General features: G+C 45.4%; 1 protein-coding gene across 1 annotated transcript; it reads left to right on the forward strand.

Moving 5' to 3' along the window:
- Positions 1 to 4,415: 4,415 nt before the first annotated feature.
- LOC139053008 (amine sulfotransferase-like) lies at positions 4,416 to 5,427 on the forward strand. The gene has a single exon (XM_070530145.1). It carries the CDS (start codon positions 4,441 to 4,443, stop codon positions 5,359 to 5,361), a length of 921 nt encoding a protein of 306 aa, XP_070386246.1. The 5' UTR covers positions 4,416 to 4,440; the 3' UTR covers positions 5,362 to 5,427.
- Positions 5,428 to 24,394: the final 18,967 nt, after the last annotated feature.

Consider the following 24,394-nt stretch of genomic DNA (forward strand, 5'->3'; position numbering starts at 1 on the left):
TTGGTGCCACTACTACGAGCCTGAAACACGACGGCAAAGCTTACAGTGGAAACATTCGAATTTACCACGCCGAAAGAACGTAAAGGCCATCATTTCCGCTGGAAAGGTGTTGTTGACTTTTTTTTTCGATCGACAGGGTCCATTACTGATAGAATTCGCTACATCTTGAGAAGCTATCAATTGTTTCCGATATTGTGAAACGCCAGAACGGCAGCGTGTCGCAATCAAGAACGAACAACGTGGAAAACTGACGAATGGGGTCATCTTGTTCCACGACAATGCCTGTTCCCACGTCGCTTATGTGGTTAATAGAAAACTGGCAAAGTTCAAGTGGGAAACGATGCAACATCCGCCATACAGCTCAGACCTGTCACCTTGCGAATTCTACATTTTGGGGCAACCAAAAGAAACAGCTCAACGGAACCAGATACAGACTTTTTGAAGCAGCAACCCAAGGAGTTTTATAAGACGGGAACCACGCGACTCATTAGTCAATAGGACAAATGTCTAAATTTTCACGAAGACTACTTTAAATAAGGTACCCCGTTGTTGGCTCATTCATTTGACTTGCCCAGATATATCTTGCAGAACTCCTGCTTTTTATACGTGCTCTCTGTCGCGACTATAACTTCGGTGCAATTACTCACGATAGACGACAAGGGACAGCTACTCCTGCGTAATACATTGGAACAAACGACAGCGTCATTGAGATTTTTCACTGGCCGTTGCATATATACAAAAATGTAAGCACGGTTCTTGAATGACAAAGTTTCATTAACATATTTGTCCTCAACTTGTTCAGTTCATTGCCTTTTAATTTTTCATATCAGCGGCATGCACTGCTTTTCTGGTTTCGAACTGATATAGTTCTAAAGTTCGTGTGATATTTTATTTACTTAATAAATAGACAAAAAACATGGAAGCATTGACGTCAGTTATGTTGGGCACAATTTTTGGCACATACGAGCATAATATTTTATGAAAAAATACATATTTTACTTGTATTTACAGTGCGTAGCTTTCAAGAATTCGTTTGCAGCATCTTTGGCAATGACAATGCAGTTATTATTCATGTATTCGATCCCTCGATAAATTGTTTAAGAGGAAGCTTTAGCTCGGGCCCAATCCGACGCGGCCTATTCAAATACTTGTAAAACGCAGAAGCGCTTTTCTGAGATAATCCTGCTAATCGCTTTTGTAGAAATTGGTTGCACTTGAGAGAGAAAGCTATATCCTAGTGTCTGTTGGAAACAGAACTTCGATTTAGGGCCTGAATTTTGTTTAAAACATTTTGAAAAACTCGAAAGTTTGAAAAAATAGAAGCATGACGTTTACAAATTATTAGCTATACATGAAGAACAGATATTTTGGTTCTGTAAACGGCATTTATTATAACAGTCAAGGCGGACAAGTTTGCTGTGTCAATTTGTAGCTTACGTGAATTGGTTGCGTTGTGTACAAGGGTTCTGCAAAAGACGTATTTCCACAATACTAAATTTTTTTGAGATTCATGTGTAACATATCTATTTTGTCCACGGCACATGTACTATTATATGCAATTCACATAATTCTTATATAATTTTTCATTGTTGAGTCACTGAGTTTTAAACTTGGTAGTTCCGTTTTCTGAAAATCTTCAATTTTGGCCAATTTTTAATAAATAATTGACCGCCTAAATGAAAAATTCGAAACCAGTAGTCACTAGATTTTAAGTTTTTCTTTTAAATGCAACAAACCTCATCAAATTTGGTGCAATGGTTGCCGAGAAAAACGAATTCTTCTTGTATATGTGTTTAGATAGGAGCGCGCGAGCTAAAGCTTCCTCTGAAGGAGGAGGTGGAGCTGCAACGTGCAGCTATATATATATATATATATATATATATATATATATATATATATATATATATATTGGGCCAGTGGCGTAGCCCCCCCCGAACAAAATTTCTGGCTACGCCACTGCTGGGAGAAGCCTTCGTCCTGCAGTGAACATAAAAGTGCGCTGATGGCGTTTTACAACATACAAAGTTTGTGCGGAATATTAACGGACTGTTGCTCTTGAGCCGCAGTTCGCTTCGTACTGCGAGGTCGCATTCGCTTCTTTGCAGAACAGCGTCGGGCGCTGCTTGGATACTGCCACCCCCACATTGTCATCATACTACATGTGCAGTGACAAAGTGCTTCAGTGCTGCAAGATCGAAGACTTGAACACATTTGATCCGAAACCAACTAGAATGCTGAACCGCTATGCCTTTCGTGCAGGGTGCTGTGCATTATTCTGACGTGCACTTGAGCGTGCTTTTGTCAGGCTAGTAAATTTATGGCAACGTTGGCGCTTAGCATCTTAATGATGTTGGCTGATTAGCCTTAAGTTCTATGAGGTGCCACTTGGGCTATGGCAGACAACGTAGTTAGGGGCTGCAGGCCCTAAAGTCGTCCACCTATCATTACCTACCAGACTCCAAAATTGAAGTGCGCGAAACTTTGTGTGTTTTGTCTCCGTCGCAAAGCGGCCGCCTGAACCTTCAAAAACAAACCCTTTACCTGGTGCAAAGCATCATCGTGATTTATTAGCCGAGTAGAAGCCAACAAGAAGCGATGAACGCTGATAACGTGTCAACGTGTGATAGGGAGCAAAACTTGCAGGTGTGGATCTTACGTATAGTGAAGTTTTCTGTGATAATTATGGGAATGTCGGTAGCGCCGGCTTCTTTCCGTATTTCTCCTTCAGGGCTACTTTAATAGCTCTCTCTGCCCTCGACAGCGATCCTATGCGAGGGGAGCGTGCGTTTTGTCTTCGATCGGCGCTCGACAACATCGTCGACCAGCACCTTATAGATGGTACCGGTGGCCCAGGGAGCTGATATTGAGCCTATGCGCTGTAGTATAACCGCACCTGCAGCCATGAGCTGTGCGATCACATACCATACCGGTGAACGTACGGGTGCTGGGCGTCTTGCCTTGAGACCATACGAACTATGTATTATGGAACTTTTTGATTTCAGTAATTTAATACGTTGGGGGTGGTGGTGATGATGTATTCAGGTGAGGTTAGCTTGGCAGACTCGGCCGGCAATTCCTTCGACTGAACGTCTCTTTCTGCTTTAAATATGTCATCATGTGTCCCTCAGTCCGGTCTCTCGTATAAATGTGAAAATAATGCATAAAACTTCGACTGCAATTCTTTTGACTGCGGAGCTGTGTACGGGTGAGCGTGGTTGCGCTGGTCAGCGCTGTAGCAGACGCCCGGAAAAGGAAGCTGTCGAATAGGAATGTGCAATGATTTGCCGTAAGAATAAAGCCTGAATTACATGCGCATGATCTGCCGTCATGCTATCAGTTGACCGCACTTTCATTTCTTGTCATTTAATTCGAGCTTTCTTTTCTCCTCGTTCTCATGCGACGCCGTACGTTATATGCGCTGCCACTCCGGTTGCACGCTTATCTGAGCGTAAGAACTTGTTGGCTAAGAAACTTGATACGAACAGTGCGGTTTAGTGAATTCTGCCCCAGAATACTTGCTTCCGCAAACAGTGATCTGTAAGATACTGCACTTACCCTTAATAAATCGTAGCTGTTTCCTTCACGTTTGGTACAAACTACAATGTACCCAATAAACGGGGTGGCAGAATGAACTTCCTAATGATTCCATAGTGAAATAGAAATTACCAACTCCGCACTTGGCGTCCAGTTCACGCGGAAAGAATACTCGCCGAGGAAACGACACGCGCGGGCAAAAAAGGTGTGAGAGCTATATTTCTAGCCATCCGCTGACAACATTGGCAGTAATAAACAAATTTATAGCAACCTTTACACTGAGCAGGCATGCTTTCATCCGTCTCTGCATCACTTAAGAGAGCCAACACCACGTTTTATGTCTTCACTTCCGGGATGTATTACAGAAAAGAATAATTCGTGCCTTCCAGACTTCCTTCTTCATGGACAATGTTTACCACCATTGTGGCCCACAAAGAACAAAAAAGAATGCCTTCGTCTGGTTTTGCTTTGTTTATAAAATTTTGTTTCTTCATTGCTGATTTTCAACGGCACCTTCTTATCAGTGCAATCAAGGAGATAATAGCAGAATCGAGTTTTAATCGCATATCTTAACCTGGCTCACAATTACAAGTTTTCTGGAAAAAACCTAAGAGCTCTCTTTATTTTGCAAAACTTCACTCTTCCTCGCATTGGTGTTTTCACTTTTCCTGCCGCTGAACACACAGTTTATACAAATGACTCGCGCAAGCCTCATTTATTTGATGCCTCTGACTTTATGCTTTGTATCCATTGCCTATGCATGACGAGGCAGATTATGGGCATAGTTTATGCTCTTTCACCCTCTCTAAAGCAATTTCATAGCCTCCGCATTATAGAGCTTTCTGGAAATATCAACGACGTTTTTTTCTCTTGCAGACTCGAATACAAGAAATACCGTATACCACCATGAGTAGGAAGGAAGTTGAGAAGAAGCAGAGGCAGGTGCCTTACTACAACATCATTGATGGCGTGCCCCGAGGACCGTACTGTGAACCGGAATGCTTGCGCAACGCTCTCAACTTCAAGCCGCGCGACGGTGACGTCATCCTAGTGGCCTACCCGAAATCGCGATCACACTGGGTTCAGCAGGTCATGCTCCTGATCCTGAACAAAGGCGAGTCGGCGACTGATTACTACGACCACATTGAGAACGCCGCTTTCATGGAGATGAACGGAACGCAGGAGCTTTTGGACAAAATGCCGTCCCCGAGAATGATGCGCACGACCCTCCCGATCCTGAGCCGAAATTCGTGCCACAAGAACGCCAAGTACGTCTACATGGCTCGGAACCCATGGGATTGCTCCGTGTCGTTTTATCATCATGTCAAAGGAATCGCCAAGTTTCGCTTCGAGAACGGAAGTTTTGAGGACTTCCTCGACTGCTTTCTCGAGGGAAACTTCGGATTCGGAGACTACTTCGACCACATTCTGGCTGGCTACGAGATGAGGAACGAGCCGAACGTATTCTTCAGCACCTACGAGGAGTTCAAGCAGGACACACCCGGAAGCATACGAAAGCTGGCGTACTTCCTCGGCGAAGAGTACGGCAAGCTGCTGGACAGAGACGAGAACATCTTCAAACAGGTCATGGAGAAGAGCAGCCCTGAGTTCATGAAGAAGATTATGGAGTTCGAGTCGACAGACTCCGCCGACGGGAAGCAGCAGGACGTGAAGGTGTTCAACTTCATGCGCAAAGCCAAGGTGGGCGACTGGAAGCACTACTTCAACCGGGAGCTCCTGCAGAAAATGGCCGCCAAAATCGAAGAGAAGACCAAAGGGTCGGACATCATGGATCTCTGGAAGAGACCCACGGAGCAGGATTTATAAGCGAGGTCGTCTTTTGGACATTGGAGAGTGATAGAATAAACAATCGTTTATCTTTCGACCTTATAACCTGGCTTTAACGAGTGGATATTTTGTTACAGGTCAACTTTGCACGCAAAAACTGCCCTGAGACCGCTGTACTGAGCAGTTTTACAGTGGTGAAGCGTGATGTTCGGATGAGCAATGTATGAATAAACAGCCGTCGACCTGTTTTACTTGGGTTTACAGTACGATTCACACACGCATAAGACTACAAGGTTAGCGTTTTCTTTGTGTTTTTAATGAGCAAACCACAAAATAAAAAAAAAGCTAACTGAAGGAGCAGACAAAAGTTGGCACTTTCCTTCTGGACAGACACCCTCATGAATGTCCTTCATTTTCGTGCCTTCAAGCCAACAACTTTTATTTTTACACTTCTTGAAGCATGCAAGGTGGGAGCAGGCAGTAATACAAAGGACGCCGTTGGCAGGAATTTTTCGCTGATGGTGCCTTCCAGTCGACGAACAAAGAGCATGCTGGAACTTGTTTTGCCAGGGCAACCAGTTATTGATATCTAACTCAATTTTCGGTAGTTCTATTAGTTCTCGGTGTAGCACCGTCTCTAATTCGGCACAAGCAGAGTAGGGTATACTCATTATTTCGTGGAGTAGTTAGAGTGAGAAAAATAATAGCTAAATTCCGCATAAGAGAGTGGCCAGCAAGCATCTCCTTTTAGAGTGCATGCGACTCCTGGCAGCATAAATCGCGCTGGTAATGCAGAAAGTGGAGGGGAATGTAGCATCAAGCAAGAAAAGGACGATTCTAAACAGGAAAACAGACGAAATGACCACTGCCAAGCAGTGCTTTCAATTATCAGACAATGACGGCCGTCTGCGTCTTCACAATTTGCCTCTGTTTCTGCTGTTACATAGATCATCTCAAAGTATGTGAAGGCAAACACATCAGAGCGTGAAATAGGTCAGTCGTAAATATGCTCTTCCTGTTCTTTCTCACGAAGTCTATCAGTGGCCTCCCAAAACCCTATTCTGAAACTCACACCCAGCACATTCCGTAAATCTGGCGTACGCAGAACTGTTTAGCTCCGCAAATTTATTTATTTATTTACAGTACCTTACACGCCCAGAGGCCGTTGAGTAAGGGGGACGAACAAGGATATTGTAAGAAATGCAAATTATACAGGTCAAAAAAAGGAAAGGGAAAGCATTGCACAGGGCTCGTACTAAAAAGCAGCAACAAACAAGAGCAAAGTACACGAAATAATTGAAGTATATAAATACAGCAGAAATGTCTGACACATAACTAAAGAAAAAAAATAAAGCAGGGGTTTACAATAGACAATAGCCAAAAAGCGCGATATTTTATACATGAGAAGGCTTAACGTCACGATGACACTTAAAACTATGCGCGCAGCTGATCATGGAATGATTGATGGTTGCATATCGGTGCAATATCTTCGGGAAGATCATTCCAAAAAACGATGGCACGTGGAAGGGCTGATGAATTGAAGGCTTGTGTTCTTCCATATATGGACTTGATGCTGTATTGATTATGTAAACGGCTCGAAATGCGTGACGGCGCTTCGAAAGGTTACGCAGATTGCCTGGTGCAGTGGCGATATTTCTGAAATAAGTATAAAAGAGCGATTGATCGACGAATATGTAATAGTTCAAGAGAGATATCAAGTTTGATCTGTGTTACGCTCGAAAGGAGATTGTAGTTACGTGTAATGAAGCGAGCGGCTCTATTTTGTATGAATGCTAGCAAGTTTATTAAGCAGTTTTGACATGGGGACCCTATGGATGCTGTATATTTTAGCTGTGGCCGCACAAGTGTTAGATGGGACAGTTTTCGAACATTGTTAGCGGAATTCCACAGGTTCCGGGTGCAGATACCCCATTGTGTCCTTGAAGCTTCCGCAGAAATGGTATTGACAGCGTGGCCCATGAAATATTATGCGTGAGATGAATACCTAAATACTTGTATGATGATGCCTCATACATACCATGCTATCTATGAGATACGAGAAGTTAGAATTGGTAGCCTTGCGGCTGAAAGAGATAACCTTGCATTTATTCGAGTAAAGTGTCATTTGCCATTTATTACACCAACTGGAAATTAGGTTAAGGTCACTTTGGAGGCCGAGATGATCATCCATGGAATTAATGGATATGTAAATGATGCAGTCATCAGCAAAGAGTCGTAGACGACAAGATATGATAGCGGGCAGGTAGTTAATGTACATGAGAAACAATAAAGGGCCAAGAACGTCGCCTTGAGGTACACCTGAAGTTACGTCACAGAGTGATGAAGTAGAATTGTTAACTGTTGTAAATTGTTGGCGGAAAGAAAGAAAGTTACGAATCCATGACAGTGTAAAAGAATTTAGGCAAATAGTAGATAATTTTGGAAACGAACGGGAATGTGCAACGCGGTCAAAAGCTTTAGCAAAATCTAAAAAGATGCAGTCAGTTTGTAGGTTAGCGTCCATGTTAAAATGCTAATCAGTCATGAATTCTAGATGTTGAGTATCACAAGAAAATCATTTTCGAAAGCCGTGCTGTTCAGGAAACAGGAAGGAATTATGTTCGAGGTCACTGTAAGTGTAAGAAGCGATAATGTGTTCGAGTAATTTACAGCAAATGCGTGTCAGTGAATTTGGACGGTAGTTTTCGGGTGCATTTCTGTTTCCACTTTTAAACACAGGGATGATCTTGGCAATTTTCCAGTCGGTAGGGAGCAAGCCAGATGATAGTGATTGTTGGAAAAGGAGGCAAGGAATTTGGCTGAAAATTGATGCAGTGCTTTTTAATATTTTAGAGTTAACATTGTCAACACCAGCAGTTCTGGAAATCTTTAGGTCATCAGTGAGTTCAGCGATACCTTCAACGGTGACATTAATAGGGGCCATATATTGCCAATCATGATCAGGTATAACGGGTATGTTGGAAAGACCTTCACTTGTGAATACTGATGCGAAATGCCTGTTAAATTGAGGGTACTCACTATTAGAAAGTGGTAGATGGTGATCATTGGTCAGTAAAATATGATTATCAGCACTGTCGGGAGATATCACACGCCAAATCTTTTTGGGATTTGATTTTAAAAGAGAGGGGAGGTCGTGAGAAAAATGTTTATTCTTACAAACGCGAACAGCAGAACAATAAGATTTTAAGCACACACTGTATTTTTCCCAAGCCGATAGTGTGGACACGAGCTTGGCCTTTTTGTAAAGACGATTCTTTCGATTTCAATGACGACGGAGAGCTTTTGTGAACCATGATTTAGATTTGTCATTTGAGACAGAAATCCTCCCCCCCCAATGGAACATATTTGTATAATAGATAATTTATCAGGTTCTTAAAAACAGCCAGTTGTTTTCAACAGACCTATCCGAAAATGGGGGCAAGAACGTTTAAATGAAAAAGTCATTAAGCCTATTACTCATTTCTTTTATAATCGGCTCTATTATAACCGGCAATTTGCCTGGTTATAGTACCTTGAAATGCTAATGGGACATTATGCTCTAAATGAATAAGCTTGTGCTCACTAAAACCATCGAAGTACAAAAATTTCGCCAATTGTTTCAGGTGCACTGCAGAAGATAAGATCAATTTTTTTTTCAAGTGATAAATGAACCAACTCGCGGTTCTAACGTTTTAGATCTTATCTTCTGCAGTGCACCTGAAACGATTGGCGAAATGTTGTACTTCGATGGTTTTAGTGAGCACAAGCTTATACATTAAGAGCTAGACGTCCCATTAGCATTTCAAGGTACTACAACCAGGCAAATTGCCGATTATAATAGATCCGATTATAAAGAAATGAATAATAGGCTTAATCACTTTTTCGTTTAAACGTTCTTGCCCTCATTTTAGACTTTAGACTTCAATTTTTTTTTCAAGTGATAAATCAACCAACTCGCGGTTGTGACGTTTTAGAAGTCTAAAGTAAGGCTGATAAGCTCCGATGAGGTGCGACACGAGGTTGAAAAATTCTGCCAGTAAATGTGCGGAAAGTTAAAGCCACCAACCGGGTAAATGAATTCAGCTGGGCATGTTTGGATGGCAGAAGTAATACTGGCATGAAGTTTATTAATGACGGAGAGATCAGAATCTGGCGGTCGGTAGCAGACGCCAACCAATACCTTGACCGATGCCGTTGCACAGGCGACCCACAACATTTCCAGAGAAAAATCATGTACGTGGTATGATGCTAGCACTTTCTTGATGGCGATAAGGTCACCGCCACCTTTCTTAACGGAATGATAACGTCTATATATGTTATAGTTATTTTGGTTTGGGATAATTTCATTGTCCATTAGATCTATATGAAGCCAGGCTCCTGTCAGTCCCACAATATCGCTGTTGGTATCATCTAGAAAAGAACACACTTCATCACGTTTGAGAAGCAGGCTTCGGAGGTTAGTAAATGATACTGATAGCTGTGGACTGGTGCTAGATGGCCTGGGCCGCTCCTGAGTGCATTTTCTTTTGCCTAGCTATCTTGCTGATAGCACAACTGAGTTAGTCGTGCTATCAAAGACGTATGTTTTGTTGTCAATGCGCAGTTTATCAGCGACCAGTTTGCTCTTCTTAATCTGGTTTCTGGCGAATTCTAGTAGTTTCCACCTAGCTAACCTGTCGGCAAAGAAAAGCCTTCGCGAATAGAGTAATTCGAGGGTTTCAAATTGTGCGCGGATGCCAGAATTCGCTGTTTGTCTTTAAAAAACGTTAGTTTTGCAATGGTGGGCCTTTGCTTGTCAACAGCGAACTTCCCTAACCGATGTACACGTTCAAACTGAGATTCGCTTACAGTGATTCCTAGATGACTAGAGCAAAATTTAATTATTTTCTGCTCCGAGCCATCCCAGTTCTCTTTCGCGTCATTCTGAAGACCAAAGAAAGCAGCTTTGAGCGACGCTGCCTTTTCTCGGCGTCGTCACATTTCACTGTAACTTCTTTTAGCTTTACAGTGATTTCACTCAGCGCAGGCTCAAGACCATAGTTATCGGTGTGGTCACATGATTCTACCTTGGCCTCCTGCGTTGTAACTCTGTCGGATAGCTGCTTAATTTTCATATCTGTCGCATCTTGTTTTTCCTTGACGCCCTTCAGTTCATGCAGTATTGCTGCCCGGCCTTTGGGGCCCCCAAAGCTCGCAATCTTGGTTAATAAAAAAACTGTAAAAAACTAAAAATATCTGCAAGATTAGAACCCCCAGGAGTTTATAGCTTATTGACGAGAATGGCTAAATAAATATAGCTAAAAACTGATGCTATGCATATTTTTAGATATATGCCATTTTTGTAAGGATAGGTCATTATCCCACTCAACATATGTCGAACACATCTAAACAGACAGGAAGGGCGGAAGGCGCAATGGAGTGGGCAGTTGTTTTACTCCTCCCCAGGCTCTAGAATACCTTTCACTGCAGATACTCGCTCAGTGAGTTTGGTGACAGGCAAGTGAGTGCTTCCCCAAAAAATTATGTGCAAAACTGGTCAAGCACTCTTCTACAATAAAGTTTTCCACACACGCACACACACCCAATTTCAAGGCCCCGGCACGTACCTCAGAAACAGTTAATGTTAACAAATCTATATTGCTGCAGAACTAAAACCTTTTCCAGCAGTTTCACAAAGCTGTACAGCGACAACCATACGTTGGGTGAGGGTGCTTGTATCTTGCTAGTGAAATATTTTTTGCCACCGCCTATGGCGTGCGATGTGTAAACACACCGCTCCATTCGATTTATCCAAACCCTCCATTCCGCTTTCCCATTCTTCTGTCATTCTCTCTCCATTGATTTTGCTTCGCTACTCTGTTACATTATTTGAACCATCGCTGCCTGCGCTTTACCCGCATGACCTCTCTTGGCAAATTTCACTTATGTCCCAAAATTTCAGCTACAACAAAAACCCTCGATACCCCGTCAGTGAATTGTGTGTCCACAACATTTCTACCAATAATAGCTGCATCCACCTGTGTCTACCAGATGCTACCGCTGTCTTTGCATCCTTTGGACATAGTACGCATTCCTTCTTCCCCGTCCTTGTAAATGTCAACACATGGCCTCCTTAGTTTCCGACTGCTGGGAGTCCCAACTCACCAAATTAAACGAGCAGGCCCTGAACCGCGCTGGCAGCGAGCTCTGTACTGAAAGCTAAAAAAAAAAAGCGACATGCCCAGATTATTCAAATATGATTTGTTCTTGATCACTTCCTTCCAAATATTATTTCACTTCACAACTATTCGTTTATGCTCGCAGCTTTTTTTAGCGTACCGTAAAACAAAGTAATCGACTGATCGCGTTACCGTTTTCGAACATTCGTTGCTCGCAAGCTAAAGCTCAGCGACGCGTTTCGGTAAATATAGGTGCCAGAGACTTGGTGAGGAAAACCAATGCGCCATCGATAGTTCCCCAAGAGCAGAAAAAAAATCTGCTACAACAATTACGCCGTCCTGATCTTCTCGAGATCCTGTAATATTACCACCTGCAGCAGTGGGCACAGTGCAACAGAGGAGGCAGGTAAGGTCAAGAAGAAAGAAACGCGCGTGCTAACCCGCCCGCTCGAAAGCCAGGTCCCACCGCGGTGTTTTTCAGAAGCCAGCTGCCCTCATTAAACGTCACCAGTCGTCTTTTATGCCACTTGACAATATGTACTATAGACAACAAGAACTCGGCAGGAATTCATTTCTGTCTAGTAGTACATAGGGTTAATCTTCAAAAAGCAATGCGAGCACAAATACAGTGGGGAGAAAAGACTTAACAGAAGAGACGGTGGCCCATTGAAATGTCTGTGCTATTACCGGAACGTCACATGCGGCAAGCGTTCGTATCTCACTTTATATTAATCGTGCGAAAAAGGATGAAAGCATAGCATTGCTCAGCCCAGGAAATGCACACTGCCGCGAGCAACACTGAATCAATTGTTGCTACCCTCATCCACTTCATTTCTCGTTAAACGGGCTCTTTAGAGATGTGTGTGTTAGATGTGCCTTTCTATTGTCCTTGTTCAGCTTGCGCTACAACAAAATAAGATGTTGCCACAGATCATGTGTCCTACTAAATATCATTCGCCAGCCTTGTGGCAGAAAATATTGCATTGATCCTGATCAAGAGGCCAGCCTTAACGTACCAGTATCCTCTTTAACAGACACGCAATGTGACCTAACAAAGGCTACGAAGAAGTTAACACACCACAGTCCAGTCATCTGCAGGATGTCAGCGAGGCCCAGACACCACATTACTTAATGCATCTGTGGAAGTTAATTTCATCCAGCTTGTGGGGGTGATCACCACCAGCTGCGCCGCAGCAGCGCTCGACTGCCCCTGACTGCACCAGCGAGGGCTAGGAAGGGGACGTCCATAGGTATCGTTGTTAGCGACTCATGGTCTCAGCTGCTTCGAACTCGGTGAAGCCCGCCCGTGCAGAAATGTGGCGACCCCTTCTCGAACTTCGGGTACGCTCGTTCAAGCCGGGCGGCATGACGAACTGTGTCGCATGCTGTAGCAGAGACAGGTTAGGTCACTGCGCGTCACGTATCTTGAAGACATTTTGTTCGTAGTCCCGCTGTTTGCAGTCTTACAAGGTCAACAGCATACATACCAGACGTCGCGGCAACTTCATCATTGCCAGGGCGGTGGATTTCGACACCGCACTCAGCGTGAGGTGCTTTTTCGTGCTGATCGTGCACAGAACATTAATAAAATGGTGGCCACGTGGTAATCGAACGTACAGTCGCCAAAGATCACGGAGCAGAGGCTGTAGCGCTTGCTTGCACTATTGCGCTGCGTCATGTAGCAAAGACCAGCTGCGCGTCCTGAATGTTGCCACATCTCGCGACAATCGAAAGCAGGATTGCCAGCCTGCAGCCGATGACTAGACCCATTCTTACCACGAGCGTCGAGAGGTATGTGTTGCCAGCAGAGTCTACAGAGTCCACGAGTCTTGAGGCTATGATTCCACAAGCGACCAGGTCGTATGTCGCAGCCTAGTAGAAGCCGTTGAACTTTACCCTGCTTGTCAGGGCTCTGTCGCCAACTTGCTTTGAGAAATTCGCCTGCTTTACCGTGCCGAGCCTCAAGACCTCCAGCGTCCAGTTAACCGACCGCAAGTGTGCAAGCTGCAGGCTGCCATCGCCGCTGAGACACGCACCGCTCAATGACACCACCAAGAAAGGTGCACTGCATTTCATCATCTTTGCCATAAATAACAGGCGCGAAATATAGGTATCGACCAGGGGAGGCCGCGGTGCAAATCACTACTAGGCTCTTGACGTTCACACTTACGCTCGCCGCCCTGGAAAAGTCCAGGCGGCACGTCTCGTGCAATTCAAAATTGTACTTTCCGAATATCAAAAGCGGCGCGCACCAATAGGCGAGGGCGGCGAACAGCGCTACAAATGCGTGGCTCATCCTAAGCACGCCAGGCTCACAGCGGCTAACAACGAACTCGATGACTGCGCTGCGAGACACCAAGTGGTGCAACACGTAGCACAATTTGGCTGTCGCCAACAGGTCGTCGTTGTGAACCTTGCCCAGGCCGTGTACCGCTGCTCTGCAGCCCACCAATGTCTCGGCCTCGGGCACGCTGATCCAGTTCTCAGAGCAGACGAGCCTGCTTAGGCCCTCACAGCTGCTAAGCAGCTCGCAAAGCATGTGCACGCCAACGCTTGTTGCGTACTCCAGGGTAGCGTATCGTACTGCTGCCCTGGAAGCTCGACCTGGCGCCTGCCTATCGAAGCTCGACCGACGTTACTTATTGGGTAGCGTGGCGTTGTCGGCGAGCTGCACGCATCCGGTAGACCATGGCGACCAAGCAAGGGCGAGACGATTTTCTAGTGCGAAACTTGCACAATTTATTCAAAGGTAGATGAAAGAAAATGAGAAGAGCATGAAGTTTTCAAAAGTACATTTCGGAGCCCCTAAATAGGCTCTCTACAATCGTGGGCGAGATCTTGCTTCCATCGATGTCACGTGACCGGCACAGAAAGAGGGCCCCTCCTCCTCTGATTATACCGAGCCTGCTGAAAGGAAGCAGTCGCCCCGCCTCCCGGAATTGTAGACGCCTGTCCGCCTCTCCTGCGTTCTGCGGGTTCGTGGAAGTTCTCTTCTAGGCCCAATTCGAGGAAAGGGCCTCTCTAAACATGCACACACCCACACACCAAAGAGGCTGTACACTGCGGGGCTTCCGGCAAACAGGTAGACACTCGAAACGGTCATGGCGAATTAGGAAGTCACGCTTCATTTCGACGAGTCATGGTGGAAGAAGGTACGGTGAGAGAAAGTTCTTTGTGCACGATGTGCGGGACGCCAACCATCGCAGGAGAAGTGACGCCTCATTTTGACGAAGATGGTCGGATGAAATTCCTTTCGCCACGTGGTGTCAGATGCCAGCCCTAACACGCTCGAGAAGCGCACACTCACGATCTCGAGCTTGTCGATCGTGGTCCTCGCGGATAAGAGCGAGTCTACGAGGTCTCTTCACAGATAGTCGTCCAGCAGGTAGTAGCAGAGATGGACGTGCCTCAGGCTGCCGCTCAACTTCAAGCCATCCCGGAACCAGGAGTGATTTTCCGAGATGCATGACTTACCACACAGCTTCACGAACTCAATGCTGTAATGTTTCATGAGCAGCCAGGAGACCAGTGCGAACGAGTGCCTGCGCTGTTGCTTGGACGCGCCGGGAACAATGCGTTCACGCAACCAGGTCATGACCAGCCCTCCTGGACTGACTTCACGTAGCTCGATGCTGTTGAGCCAAATGAATCTGTTCCATGGGGACAGCTCTCCAGGGAGAAAGCAGCCATCGGCAGTGCTGGCTGTGAAAGATTTATCACAGTGCCCCCGGCGACACTTCAGGATGCGCCACAAGTAGCGAAGGGTGGAGAAGAGCTGGTTTACCGACGGGAACAAGCTGGGATTTCTGCTGACCAAGTACGCGCTGTACTCGCGCAGCAGACAACTCCATGGTCCAATTTCTCAGAGCTGAGAACAAGAAGCAGTGGTACTTGTATGGCCTCTCAGACTTCAAGCAAGCGTTGCAAACAGCACGTACACATGCTATGACTTCTCGTGCTTCTGAGCACGCGCTCACGTGCATTCGCATCAGTCCAGCTCGGATTAGAGAGCTCACTTTTGTTGCATAAAAGTTAATAATAATAATTAATTGTATAAAAGTTGTATGTTTATAAACAAAAGAGCCTGGCGAATACTTTGTAAGGAAAGAAGTAGGTGAATATAGCATATGTTTGGAAAACAATGACATGACCCTAACATACATAAAAGAATTCAAGTAGTGATATCACCGTCAGAGAAAATTTGCAGGAGCACAGTTGGTCGAAAAACTCTTGCCTGTACTGAAACCGAACACAGCGCTGCAGTACCTTCATGACGTCACAATGTGCAGTTTGTCTGCCTAGCTACTCTGTTTCACGTTAGTGAGGCAATGATATGCCAGCTACCACTGACGTCAGCCAATCAGGAGCGATAATGGTGGGGAAGCACATGCCTTCTTGCTGCGTCTCCCTGCACGTCAGGGCGCTGTCTATGCCTTCCAGGGAGTAGTAAGTATCCTGTGCAAGAGAATGGATCGAAGACTTCACTACGCTGTCAGATTGAAACGTAGTGTAGGGACATCAGACACATTAATTACTTGACGAGCGATTTCATTGCAAATCCAGGCAGCAGCACCTTAGCTTCGTTTGTCTATCATCATCATCGTCATCAGCCTATTTTGATGTCCACCGCAGCAGAAATACATATCCCTGTTATCTCCACTTACCCCTGTCCTGCGCCAACTGAATGCACTTGCGCTTGCAAATTTCCTAACTTCATCACCCCCCCCCCCCCAGTTTCCTGCCGTACTCGACTGAGCTTCCCTTCTTTATGCACCCATTCTGTGGCTTTAATGGTCCACCTGTTATCAATCCTACGCATTACATTCCCTGCCAAGTATCATTTCTCGCTCTTAATGTCCACTATAGAATATCCGCTATCACCGTTAGCCCTCTGATCCACACCACTGTCTTCCTATCTCTTAACGTTATGCCTAGCATTTTTGTTGCATCGCTCTTGCGCGTTTCTTAACTTGCTCTTGAGCTTCTTTGTCAACCTCCAAGTTTCTGTCCCATATGTTAGCACCGGTAGAATGAAGCGATTGTACATCTTTCTTCTCAATGATAGTGGTAAGCTCCCAGTCAGGATGTGGCAGTGTCTGCATTTGTCTATATAACGAATCATATTGAACAGTGAAAAGAGGTTTGGTAAAGGCGCAAGGAATGCACAGGTTGATGAGCCAGATGAAACTGCACTACCGCTTGGGGCTGTGCTACACTGTGCATTCGCGTACGCCAAGGGAATGTGAAGGACAATAGGGAAATTAATTATAGACATACCAGCGCTATAATTCTGGTTTAGTCCACGTCCTGCAGTGATGTGCATTGACCTTCGCGTAAGCTGTTGCCATCCTAAAGCACTATCAGCCTGAATAGTTACGCGAACAAATGAAAGCGACTATAGCCGCGTTTACATGAATGCGACAGTGTCGCATCGCATCGCATTTCTAGCGCATCACATTCATGTAAACAGTAGTAATGCGCTAGGAAGGCGCATCGCATTAATGCGCCAGCCGAGGGTAGATTTACGGGCGCGAGTCGACTCTCGCGGAGCATGTAAACACAGGATCGTCGCATTAGGAATGATGGGAAGGAATTAGCCATCAACATGGCGGCGGTCCCGGCTGCCCGCTTCGAATTGAATTTGGCGTTTCTTTTGTAAAATGCACTTCGTTCGCAGCCATTGATTGTGTAAATGGCTTTCGCTTAGTCTCAGGCCTTTTCGACGACAGAGTATTATGGATACCCTTGTGGTGTTTTCGAGATCGCTTCTCGTTTCGAACGTGTCGAAGCCTAACGAAAGAAACGTTCGAGATGTCAGCGCTACCTATCGCTAGAGTCGGAAAATAGCCGCAACGACGGCATATGGCCTCTGAGATCTGAACATCTCGCTGGCCAACTAAAGCTGCAAAACACGTGCGCGGCTTTGCGTCCGCTACACTATCGCGTATAGCGTACGCTATAAGTTGCGTACGCTAAACTAAAACTGTCTGTTTCTCGGCACTCAACCGCCAACGTGCACTCGGCCTACTACCGGAAACCAGTTACACCGGAAGTTGGCTGCACTTCCCTTATACGACACCATGTGGAGCTACGTTCTCGCGAGAGTTAAGGCGCTACATGTAAACGGCGTCGCATCGCCTTTCCCAAATGCGCTTGGAAATGCGATGTGCCACTGTCGCATTCATGTAAACGGGGCTTATGCCTTGGCGTTGCGCTTGTAACTTTCCCTACATTGATATCAGCGGCTTAATTCGAGCGTAACAGTACGCATTTGAATCATCATGTTTGCCTAAGACCGGCTACGGAACGATTGCACATAGCACTCTTATTAGATTACAAAGAACAGATGTTCCGATTAGTTATTTTTTCACGTTGGTGTTTCAGTTTAGGCTGTTGGTGCAATAAACTTGAGCCTCCAGATATAATTTAGTGGCAATGTCTTGGGGGTCCAAGAAAGTAGTAAGGCGGCTACCACGGGCGAGAGTACCCGATACCGCAAGTTCAGTTGTAAAGCGCCATGTAACCGCTTAGCCACCGTGGCGTGTGACAAAGCTTTTCTTCAGCCCAGCGAGCCATGAAGCTGAGAGGAAGAAAAGTGCCTCACGTGGTCATTCAAGCGTTGCGGACCCCTCAGGTACATCGGCTACATCGATCGTGAAGCTCGACCGCCTCCAGGTGTGGACGCAATACTGGGCAAAATCCCTGGAAGCGAAAGGTGCCACACCGGACGCTGGATCGGGCTTTGCGTGGTTCACGCGTGCATCTGTGCAATTTCGTGTGCACGCCTCACTCGTGGCACGCTCTCTCGGGGCTGCTTCATGAACGCAAGGTTTTCACTCGAGACACAGCGTCCTCCTTTGAGACATGTACTAAGCCACAAGCGATGAAAAGCCGAAACACCGTGAAGTCACGCAGTGCGCTCGAAAACACAACATACAAAAATTACATTTCGAAAAAATGTTAATGGACAAGTTTTTATTGGTTTATAGTTAACAACACCTCAGTAACCTGGGATTAGCAAAGATGCATAATGCGAGGTGCAAGGAAGATCCGCCTCTTTCTCTTCACGTGTGTGTGGTTGCGGTCTCGTTAACCCTGCGTAATATCAGTTCTGGTTTTGGCAGCACACAGCGCAGAATAACAGCATAAGGAAGGCTATATGGGAAACTAAATTGGACGAGCTGTTTTCATACGAAAGGTGATCAGATTAAAGTAGAAGGTTCAATATATTAAGCGCAAAAGTGATAATGGCAACTATAAGAGAATACCTTGCATTTGTATGAACCTGTGATTTGACTATTTCAGGGTAATCGTTTGTAGACATATGTGGCGGTAGAAACAAGTCCGTAATGCTGACAGAAGTGCATTTTCGGTGGCGACCGAACCTACTGCCAGCGCGCTGGCCATGCGGTAACATTGGCCAGATCTAAGCGCACAATGCGCTTAATTAGGCAGCTTTTTCCTAAGTGTTTTTTTCTGCCATGTTCCTGATCTTCTACGCTTAAACTTATTGCCATAAAACATGGAATTATTGTTTTCTGGAAATTCTGGAATCATGGTTTTCTCGACTGGCCCACCACTGTAACATATTTCTTCAACAAGCGCACTTTGACTACCATGTTTTGTTGGTAAAACATTGCTTCTCGGCATTTTTGAATGTTGTTGCTTAAAAATTTCGCATTGTCAGTAAATGTAAGGCTGTGTCCTCCTGTTTGGCTGATACAGTGCATGTCAGCGAAACAAAAGACTGCGGAAAAACGGTATCTTGAATCATGCATTCATATATTAACCAATTACTTATAGCTGTTTCTTTCGCCCATCAAAAGTGCGCACAAGTCACAGTTTAACGCTTTTGCTTTCATTCACACACTTCACACAGGGAAAGGACTCGAAGTAACTTGCTAAAGGTCAAAGCAGATCAGCAATTATCATTTGGAACTCTAATTCCTACATACTAAGTTAACAAAGGTATGAGAATGCCCCAATCATTGCAAACTTTTCAAGCTAGTAGGGTGTCCTGCTAACACAGGACACTCTACCTTTTCTCTTTTGATATGACACTGCCTACGTGTACAACCTTACTAATGTGCAAACACATGTAACTAACTGGTCGAATGAGAAGACCTACGGTATCGCAAACTGTTTACATACACGCGCGTGCACATCAAGTAGCCCCGCTTTATGCAGACTAAACACTAAATGAATTTCAGCTGATAAAAAATTCTCTCGAAAGTGTACTTTTGCAAACTTCACGGTAAGAGGTTGGTGGTTGGTAAGTTAGCGTGCAAATCAAGATTTTATTTCTTGGATTCCGCGGCAGAAACTCAGCACGCGCTACATCAGAGGGAGGTCACGGAGTTCAATGCATTCTTCTGTAAGTATTTCCCATATAAAAATGACAGCATATTTTTTCTTGCCATATTGTTGAAAGCATGTAGAATCATTGTGTTTTCATTTATGTTTGCGCAGTTATAAAGTGCATACAAGCTATGATCAACGATAATAGCATGTTGTATTTCTCAGCAAAAAAAAAGGGATTGACAACATTAAGTTGATTTTTATTTTGTGTTTATCGAGACTGAGTGTGTGTGCGTGCTTGCGTGTGGATGTGTCTGTGTCTGACTGAAGAATAGCCGAACAAAGCATCAGTTATTTCTTTAGTTACAACCACGTGATAGCTGTCAGAAGGCGTCGAAGCCAAATAAATTTAGAACCCATTGCACTCTGTAAAAGTGGATGACCAGCGAAGCTGCACTACGTTGCACAGGATAATACGAGACGCCCACCTAATGCAAACCAACAATAAAACCAAGAAAAGCTTCCAGAAAATTAACTGTGGTTGAAATTGGAATGTAGAAAACAACGAAGGGAAAATGAAACTGGACTAAAATATAAATTGTCGCTGGTGGAAGCCGAATCCGCAACCTCAGCATTAGGCGTACGTTGCACTTCCAATTGTGCTACGGTGACGGCTATCAAATCGTCCACTAACTTTGGTATTTATGTTAACTAGGTCTAGCCTTAGGAGTGTTAGCCAGGGCCACTCAGAGTCATGGTCGGCGGATGTAGAGCATCCGCCCAGGTTAGGCAACGGTACATTTATTTATTTTCATCATTTATTAATGGTAATGACGATAGCTTTGTGTTGACGGTATCATAAACTGATTGGTTGGCTTACAACCGTGGAAAGAATCTTGACCAAAGTTAAATCTATGCACGACCGTTGTTGAGTGACTTGGATTGGTGTGGCACTTCAATCCAAACTTTTATAACGCACACTGAGTGGACGATTTCTTGTCTGGTTTTAAAATATTCACACTGAAGTCGCCAACGATCATCACAGGATGGTTGTGTCATCACGGCTAACAAGCACAACGTGCGTAGTCATGAACTTCTCGATATCACACTTGGGTGTGCCTAGGGATATATACACAGTGGATATCACAATTCCGTCTTCTACTTGTACGGTACAGACATCCCCACAGTCGGTGGCATTGTCTTCTCGCGAGTCAATGGTGTATGGTTTTACACACATTTTATCTTTTGCATATATGGCAACGCCTCCTGCTCGTGAGTCCATGTTCTGTTCACAAAAAATTCCAGTATACGCACCGACTTGGTACAATGCGTCTTAATTTATTTATTTCATCATTATCATCATTATTATTATTATTATTATTATTATTATTATTATTATTATTATTATTATTATTATTATTATTATTATTATTATTATTATTATTATTATTATTATTATTATTGTTGTTGTTGTTGTTGTTGTTGTTGTTGTTGTTGTTGTTGGCGGAGAGAGACAGGAGAAACTTTATTCAAAGTCCTTGCTCAGGTCAAGGGAGGCGGGAGGCCGGGTGACTAGCCCGACCGGAGCCTCCCTTCCTCAGGCAGCAGCCAGATCTTGAGCCTTGGCGGAGTGTTTGAAGCCTGTCTCACCTCCACTGCGGTTCGGCCCAGTATTGCGTTATCTCATGGGACCAGCCCACACTCACCTTTTCTATTGTTCACTCATGGACATGGACAATGCATGGAGCCTAACCCATGTACAGCTTCGCTGTATAAGCTTGTCAACATTCGCTTACTAACTAAAACCAAGGATGGTGTCACGCGCGCACAAGCAAACTTGAACACATCTCACTGGATGACCGCGCACACTCGTTGCAAGACACTAGGGTGGGAAAGCACGGCAGCAGCAGCGAGCGGATTGACTTCCGTGCCGCCCCATCAAACCCCTCAATCTGAAAAAGTAGCGCCAACCACTTCCCTCCTCCTCCACTTCACTCCCGCACTGGGCACGGTCTCGACAGTGGCGCCGCCTGTGCTGGCCCTGCCGTAGTAGACGACGCCTAGCGTGCTACGGGAGGAAATCCGTGTTCTCAATAATGACTACACAGCTAGCGCGATTGTGATTACGTACCTGTGAAGCTGACCAGACTGTTCAGTGGCAACAGTACGTGCGATAAGTACGCCACTGCGATAGGGTAAGAACAGGCTGTTCGTTAACTTAGGCTGCTTAAGTTATGCTTGGGCATTAGTGGTTGAGAGCCTTCGGTTAAGTTCTGCGTAAACATTTACTCTTGTGCAGCGCGACGGTCATGTTTGGTTGAACTCAAGGGGAACATGGATAGGATAGGAATGAACTTTATTTGTCCAACGGTTGTTGATGTTGGTGCCCGGGGCTAGGCTGCCAGGGGTCTATCAACCGAGGAAAATCTTTCGAGATCCCCGGCAACGGCCCTGGCCCGCTGGACGGCCCACTCCTGGTCTTCGGGTGCCTCGCTGAGGAGGGCGGCTTGCCATCTCTCAGCGAGGCGCAAGGGGAACATGAACGTCCGCTTTGGCGGCACAAAATTTCGGGGCGAAATTTGGGGTTCCCAGTTGAGTGGCTTGCATGGAAATTTTGATAGTAAGCTTGGCTGGTTAAAAGCTGATTCCGGGCGTTTGCACGCTGAGTGGAATTGTGTTGCCGGGATCGACTCTTCTGTGCCGGTTGTTGTGAGACGGTTGAATGCATTCCAAGTGCGCAAGGGTTGCAGAGAGCAAAGCCATTTTCTTGCTCGCCAGCCATTCTCTTCCTGCCCAGCGGTTGTCAACACTGGCCAGGCGGGATTTCCCGGGCCATGGAGGAGCTGTTAGGATCGGCCTGCAGGGGTACTGCTCTGCAAAGCCATTTACGGAAGCGAAGATCTTGGGAGCCTGGCCTCACAGTTCGTAGGCCCAGAAAGCAGTTCGAGCTCTTTTTCGCTACCTGAGGGCTCGAGTGCCCGACTATAGACATCCTATACTTAAGTTCTCTCTCTTCCTCTTTCACTCCTCATTCCCCTCCCCACGTGTAGGGTAGCAAAGTGGACTCAGTCTAGTTAACATCCGTGCCTTTCTGTCTTCCCTTCTCTCTCTCGCTCTCTCTCTCGCTCTCTCTCTCTCTCGCTTTGTCTCTGTTTCAGCCCGCTGCACGTGCTTCGATCGACCCGCGGTGGTGGGGCCCTTCGGAGAACCAGCGAGGACGACAGCGCTAATCCACCATGCGCCTTGTTCGGAGAACCGGTGACGGCAACAGGGCGGGCCACGTTTGGCGCCCAACGTATTGTTGGTCCGGACAGGCCGCCATAGGAATATGAACCTGGCAACGTTTAACGCTAGAACGTTATCTAGTGAGGCCAGTCTAGCAGTGCTGTTGGAGGAATTAGAGGGCAGTAAATGGGATATAATAGGGCTCAGTGAAGCTACGAGGCCAAAAGAAGCATATACAGTGCTAAAAAGCGGGCACGTCCTGTGCTACCGGAGCTTAGCGGAGAGACGAGAACTAGGAGTCGGATTCCTGATTAATAAGAATATAGCTCGTAACATACAGGAATTCTATAGCATTAGCGAGAGGGTGGCAGGTCTGGTTGTGAAACTTGATAAGAGGCACAAAATGAAGGTTGTACACGTCTACGCCCTTACATCCAGTCATGATAACCAGGAAGTCGAAAGCTTTTAGGAAGGCGTGGAATCGGCCATGGGTAAAGTCAAAACAAAATACACTATACTGATAGGCGACTCACTGCCAAGGTAGGCAAGAAGCAGGCTGGAGACAAGGCAGTGGGGAATATGGCATATGCACTAGGAATAGCAGGGGAGAGTGATTAGTGGAGTTTGCGGAACAAAATAATATGCGGATAATGAATACCTTCTTCCGCAAGCGGGATAGTAGAAAGTGGACGTGGAGGAGCCCGAACCGCGAGACTAGAAATGAAATAGACTTCATACTCTGCGCTAACCCTGGCATCATACAAGATGTGGACGTGTTCAGCAAGGTGCGATGCAGTGATCATAGGATGGTAAGAACTCGAATTAGCCTAGACCTGAGGAGGGAACGGAAGAAACTGGTACATAAGAAGCCGATCAATGAGTTAGCGGTAAGAAGGAAAATACAGCAATTCCAGATCAAGCTGCAGAATATGTATTCGGCTTTAACTCGGGAAGAGGAACTTAGTGTTGAAGCTATGAACGACAATCTTGTGGGCATCATTAAGGAGTGTGCAATGGAAGTCGGTGGTAACTCCGTTAGGCAGGATACCAGTAAACTATCGCAGGAGACGAAAGATCTGATCAAGAAACGCCAATGTATGAACGCCTCTAACCCTACAGCTAGAATAGAACTGGCAGAACTTTCAAAGTTAATCAACAAGCGTAAGACAGCTGACATAAGGAAGTATAAGATGGACAGAATTGAACATGCTCTCAGGAACGGAGGAAGCCTAAAAACAGTGAAGAAGAAACTAGGAATCCGCAAGAATCAGATGTATGCATTAGGAGACAAAGCCGGCAATATCATTACTAATATGGATGAGATAGTTCAAGTGGCTGAGGAGTTCTATAGAGATTTATACAGTACCAGTGGCAGCCACGACGATAATGGA

This window comes from Dermacentor albipictus, unplaced genomic scaffold (assembly GCF_038994185.2).
Source record: "Dermacentor albipictus isolate Rhodes 1998 colony unplaced genomic scaffold, USDA_Dalb.pri_finalv2 scaffold_54, whole genome shotgun sequence".
Taxonomy (NCBI): Eukaryota; Metazoa; Arthropoda; class Arachnida; order Ixodida; family Ixodidae; genus Dermacentor; species Dermacentor albipictus.

Coding starts and splice junctions, on each gene's coding strand:
- LOC139053008 (XM_070530145.1), top strand. CDS start 4,441: ATGAGTAGGAAGGAAGTTGAGAAGAAGCAGAGGCAGGTGCCTTACTAC.